A 5,952-nucleotide genomic window follows, 5' to 3' on the forward strand; every position below is an offset into this window, starting at 1 on the left:
CGCACCGATTACCATGTGATGATCAATCCACATGCTGCCACAAATTTCCTGCCTGAAATCTGGCCTAGAAATAGATTCAGCATACCAGCAAGAATTAATTCAAATTTGTTTACCATTAGTTTACAAGTAACATGCTTCATTAAGCCATTACGTAGGTTTCACTTTCTACCCAATAGATTCACACCGCAGAGTAGCTCAACTAGTGATAGCATGCATGCAGCACGCTACTAAAACCCCCAAAGGGAAACAAACCCTTAATTCAATCCCTAAAATTAGTCTGCTAGGCAACACTGGACACGCAGTCAACACTACTAACTAGATCTCTAATTCCACTTGCACTAGGTTTTGCACTTCAATTACGGGTAATCCCCAACAAAGCAGAGCCTGAGAATTAAAGGAGCAGATCTGCCTCTGGTCACCCCATGGTTAAGCCCCTACTGGAAAGAGGTTTGCGATCTAGGAAATTTTTAAAGGCTACCACTTTAGAATGTGTACCGTAGAGGGAACCAAAGTTTCCCACTTTAGATTGCTTTTGAGTAGAAACATATCCATGCACTCCTGCCTAATTTAGGTACATTTAGATGAATAAAATCTACAAACTACTACTAGTTTAAGTACAACAGCTTTACTGCAAGACACTGTATTCAGAAAACATGTTTATTAAATAAGAAAGTTTTAAATACATTACAAATAAAACAACGCCCATATGCTTTTCGCCATTATTGTACAATTAGCTAGCAGCAATCTCCATTTCTGTAGCTTGATTTCATACCTGGATTAATAGAGCACAAAGTGTCCATCGGTTTTTGTTCCCTCTTCTCTTAAACCCTTCCAACCTTTCATTGACCAGTGATACCTCTCGACTAGGTGTATCAAGTGGGGTAAGCTTCTGGTCATGTTAAACCCAAAATGCTACTAGTGTCACAAAAGACAGGCCTTCACGTAACTGTATAGTATTTTCTCTAATCAGTCATCCTTTCTCTCCATTAATTTTAAAAAGTTTGCTAGTATACTTCACATGTGCAATGTCAATGTCATACTTTGACTTCTGCAATGATTTATTAGATGGTGATGGAATTCTCCCTAGGGTTGGATTCGGTTCCATTTTTGACATAAGGGTTACAGTCCTGTCAATTTGTTTCCAACCCTCCAGCAAAGAGTCCCACTACAGATGCTGATGCTGTTTATTACATTACAGTAGCATGTCCTTAAAATTGTGAAAGTGCATTTTCACAGGCTGGTCAGTTTAACTCGCGACAAGGGAAATACTAGGACTGGCTACTCCTTGCACATGGAATCCTACGAACTGGAGCATTTAGAAGCCATGGACTTTAAGCTGGTCATCCTTTGCCAGTCCCACCTGCAAAAGAGAGAATCAGCTTTAATACTTAGCTTTCAATACAAAAAATCTGTACAAAGTGAGTTTGTGCAGGGCGCTTACCTCAACGAGGAACTGGCATGCGTTTTTACGCTGGTCACCTTGAAGCTGGATTACCTCTCCGTATTCTGGGTGCTCAACCACAGTACCATTGCAAGCAAATTTCTGGGAAGAAAAAAAAAAAAAAAAAAAAAGAAGCCATAAAACTAAAGTCTACAAACTCACAATTTTAGATAGGATGCAGCTGTGATAAAGAGTACATATATTTACATTATAAAAAGGAACAAAAAAAAAAATACAGAGAAACAAGTAGATCACAGACAGCTGATCAATGAACTCAAGTCTACTCTTCAGATATTTGGACAAAAAACTACTAGACTTACGCCACAATTAGTCAGCTTGATTGAATCTGTGCAGATTGATGACCCGGTATGTGTGATCCTGAACCTAGCGATCCTCCCCTTCTGCAACCCTCCCATCCTACTCTTTCCAGCTTCTGTCCTCTGCCCTCACATGCCCTCGCCCTTTGTCCCCACCCTGTTTTTCTGCAAACCTCTTCCCTTGCCACTTTAGACTGATCTACTTTGTCTGATGCCCGATGGAGCTACCTGGTTTAGCTATAGGGGAGATGGGCCGTGGATTCCCTCCTTGGTCGCCACCTACCCAGACGGTCTTTAGACAGACTTACTTTTGTCTCTTCCCTTAACCCCACTCTCTGTCCTCCCCCACACTTCTTTGCTCTCTGCTTTCTCTCCCATAATGTATTGCTGATTGTTGGATTTAATTACTTGTTGCTCTTCTAGTATATTGTTGAACCACATTGTTGCACTTCCTTTCGTCTCTCCTATCGTCTCCTACCGCATCCTCTCTCTATTTAGGTCTCTCCCTACCTCCTCTCTCAATGTTTTGAGACTGAACTATTTTCTCTGATGCCCGATGGAGCTACTTTGTTTAGCTGTGGAGGAGATGGGCCATGAATTCCCTCCTTGGTCCGTCACCTACCCAGTCGGTCTTTAGGCAGACTTATTTTCATCTCTCCTTATTGTCTCTTCCCTAGCTCCTATCCTCTCCACTTGCCTGCTACTCTGCCTCCCCCCTGTACTCTGTGCCCTCTCTCCCCTTGTTGGGGAAAGATCCAATACTTATACTCTGGAGTCTCAGTGAACCCACTGAGTGAGTCCACTGCGCCAAGGGAGCTACTCACACTTGAGGTATGGTATGGCACCCCTTGCCAAAGCTCTCCCATCCGCCTTTTCAGGGAAGGATCCAGTATGTAGGCCTTGGAGTCTCAAGATACCTCTCAGAGAGTCCACTGCGTAAAGGGAGCCTCTCGCAATAGATAGGGAAGGGATACCACTTCCCCTGGGATCACAGCTTACTGGACTTTGGACGTTGCGTTGACTTGTCTACCGGTTTGTGTCCCAGTCACCCTTCCCCTCCTCTCCCCATGCTGTGTCCCTCACCCTCTTTCCTACCTTCATTATCTGTCTACTTCCCCTACTCCAAACCCCCCCATTTCTCACCTTGCCTTTGTGCCTATTGTTTATCTTGACCTTACAAGTAACAATGTTGCCATGCTCTAAGAACTGTGTAACCTTTGTAACCTGTAACTATGATCTGATGCTCACGTAAAGCGCTCAGATACCTCAGGGTCTAGCCAGCGCTATATAAAACTTTTAAAATAAATAAAATTAATACATGTTACAGATTGTGCGTAACTCCCAGCAGGTTTTATTTTGCGGCTGCTGCATATTCAGCTAAAGTAATCTTCATAATACCCTTATTGTAGCATACAAAAAGTGTTTTAATCTCAAATAGAATAAAAACGCAGAAACGAATTACTGCTAAGTGGATGGACTATAAGAATGATTGTCCCATGCTGTATTTTATATCCGTGGTTTGCTTCCTTACTACCGGCCTATTATGTAATGTTCTTCTGCTGTTTACTGTGTGTGTAAGTAAAGCGCTCTGATATTTACGGGTCAAGCTAGCGCTATATAAAACTTTTAAAATAAATTCTCTTAGCAAAAAGAGTAACCTCTCAAACGGGTACGAAGGTGAAGCCTACGCCTAGAGATCGCCAATTGTAATGATGCAAAAACAGCTATACCACCATAAAATGTATTACATACGTTGCGTTTACTTGCTGCACAACGTAGTCAACCTTGACGCACATTTCCAGTGCCCCTGACTACACCATTACTAGGGCTGTAACTGAAACTGCCCCGTTAAACTCCGATCCCTCTGTAGCGCAATCTAATACAATACTGGAACAGATTTTCCTATGTCAAGGATTACAACCTGTAAGAATAGTCAACGTGCTTCATTCATGTGGGACTGTACTCCTAAAAGTAGTAGAGGGAACATTTGGTTATTTAAAATAACCAGGCCTTCGGGCATGCCGAATCTTGTTCAACCCACGCCAAGCCTTGGACGCCCCTTTCCACCCTCCCACTTCACACCTGTTAATTAGAAGTTTCACCCAATCCACTTTCATCAAGCATCACTTCGTACATTCCCGAGACACATTTACCAAGACATCACTTACCTTTTTAAAGGCCTTGACTAACTTCTTTTTATCGTAATCATCTGCAATCCCTTGCACGGTTGTGAGGGTCTTCCTGCCGTTCCTCTGTTGGATCCTTATATGAATAGAATCCTCTGTCCCAGCTGGGAGCCAGTCATCACCCTTGGTTGCATCAGCAAAGGGGTCTGAAACACAAAGCGGTCAATAAGCAAGCCTTGTATTACAAGTTCTCCAAATGACAAGACGCGGCAGAATCAGTCTTTTCTACAAAACCAAGTCCACTAATCACAACTGGGTTCGGTCAGGGGACAGTATATATCCGCGTTTAGAAGCCACTACATTAAAGGAGATAACGGATCCTTGCTAAGTCCTGCGGTTCCGTTCTACTCAAAAATGGATACAAGGCAAACAAAAAACACATACATACACACACAGAAGCGATCGGCGCAAAGACGATCTCCAACACTGGCCAAACTCCTAATCAGTGTACTAATGGCCAGAATTACACACACTGCTGGGAGGATACCTCATTCGTCACCCGAGTCCGTCACATTAGTGCAACAACCAATTTAACTAGGCCACAAAAATTTACATAAGACCCTCACATCCTCGAGGGGTCGAATTTTAGAGCAGAATACGCCTAACTGGGTTACATATCATACAGCAGATCGTCACGAAATGGCGGATACTTGAGAAACCCCGTTTTAAAATGGCAGCTTCCTACATGACAGCGCGCCCCCACCCTCCGGATAGGAGGCTTGTCAGTCAAGATACAAGCACCGCCCCCCGCACGCACTGACGCTTTCACTACGGACGCTCCACCCCCATGATAGGAGAATTGACAGGTCAGTGATAGCAACGCCCCTCCCACGCATTGACGTCATCACTATGGGCGCGCCTCAGTTACATCAACACAAAAAAACAACACTGCGTCCGCCATTTTAAATTCACAAAATAGGGCGTACGCCCATCCGAAAACAGGAAACTCCCCTGAAAATAATACTGCTTCGGTAACACGACCCATCGAAATTATTATACACCTAAATATTTCAGAGTTAAGACTAATAGTTCCGAATCGACCGCGCATACAGCCATGAATAATGCTGACTGAATACGAACCAATGGATACAATGGTAATTGCGCCTAGTGTATCTATAAGATAGGTGTCATTACACGTCTTAATCACAGCTATGCAGCACAATAGTGCCCTCGAGACAATATCCGAATCGAAGAGAAACGCTTTCTAGAACGGATTTAGATACTAGCCAAGGCGATCTTTTACGCATCATTCCTCGATTAAACGGACCTGCATCAGAACTCTTACCAGAAACGTTCAGTCCACTCAAAGAAAATATGACATTTACACAACCAGACACAAACCCTCCGCTCATAAAGAACATTTCTCACCGAAAGACTGGAGGTTCTGGATAGCGGACATACGATACGCTTCTTTTTCCTCGATAGCAACTGTCGGCTAAGTACTAGCGGGGGGTTGGGGTCGGCGGCGGGGTGCGGTCGTACAGCTAATAACTCAGGTAACACCAGCTCCGAAAGGACAGAAGAAAGGGTGTTTCACAAAATGGCCGGAGCGGGCGCATATATAGGCGGCGTGCCTTCGTCAGCACGTCATTGTGATGCGAATGACGAATTGCGTGCGTCAGGGCGCTGGGCGTGTTAGGGACAGGGCACACTGTTGATCATCTGCGATACCCTTCGGTTCGGCTCCTCCGGGCTCCCGAGTGAGTTATTTATTTATTTATTTATTTATTTATGCATTTTTATATAGCGCGGACTTTACCCGAAGGCGTCAGAGCGCTTCACATTAGGAACAGAAATGAAGCATAATGAGAAACATTACAGAAGAGCAGATAACTAAAACATACGTTACTTACATAAGGTAATAGTGACAATTGTGAGCAAACAAAAACATGAGGTAGTAAAAATTGTGAGCAACCGAAAATACATGAGGTAGTAAAGGTAATAGTGACAATTGTGAGCAAACAAAAACATGAGGTAGTAAAAATTGTGAGTAACCATAAATACATGA

The 5,952-nt window shown here is 43.5% G+C and overlaps 1 protein-coding gene across 1 annotated transcript; it reads right to left on the bottom strand.

Moving 5' to 3' along the window:
* Positions 1 to 643: 643 nt before the first annotated feature.
* LOC147668916 (eukaryotic translation initiation factor 1-like) lies at positions 644 to 5,505 on the bottom strand. The gene is made up of 4 exons (XM_086948350.1): positions 5,313 to 5,505; positions 3,927 to 4,090; positions 1,442 to 1,543; positions 644 to 1,360 (listed from the first exon to the last, which is right to left on the bottom strand). Exons 1-4 carry the CDS (start codon positions 5,341 to 5,343, stop codon positions 1,316 to 1,318), a joined length of 342 nt encoding a protein of 113 aa, XP_086804476.1. The 5' UTR covers positions 5,344 to 5,505; the 3' UTR covers positions 644 to 1,315.
* Positions 5,506 to 5,952: the final 447 nt, after the last annotated feature.

This window comes from Lissotriton vulgaris, unplaced genomic scaffold (genome assembly GCF_964263255.1).
Source record: "Lissotriton vulgaris unplaced genomic scaffold, aLisVul1.2 SCAFFOLD_760, whole genome shotgun sequence".
NCBI lineage: Eukaryota > Metazoa > Chordata > Amphibia > Caudata > Salamandridae > Lissotriton > Lissotriton vulgaris.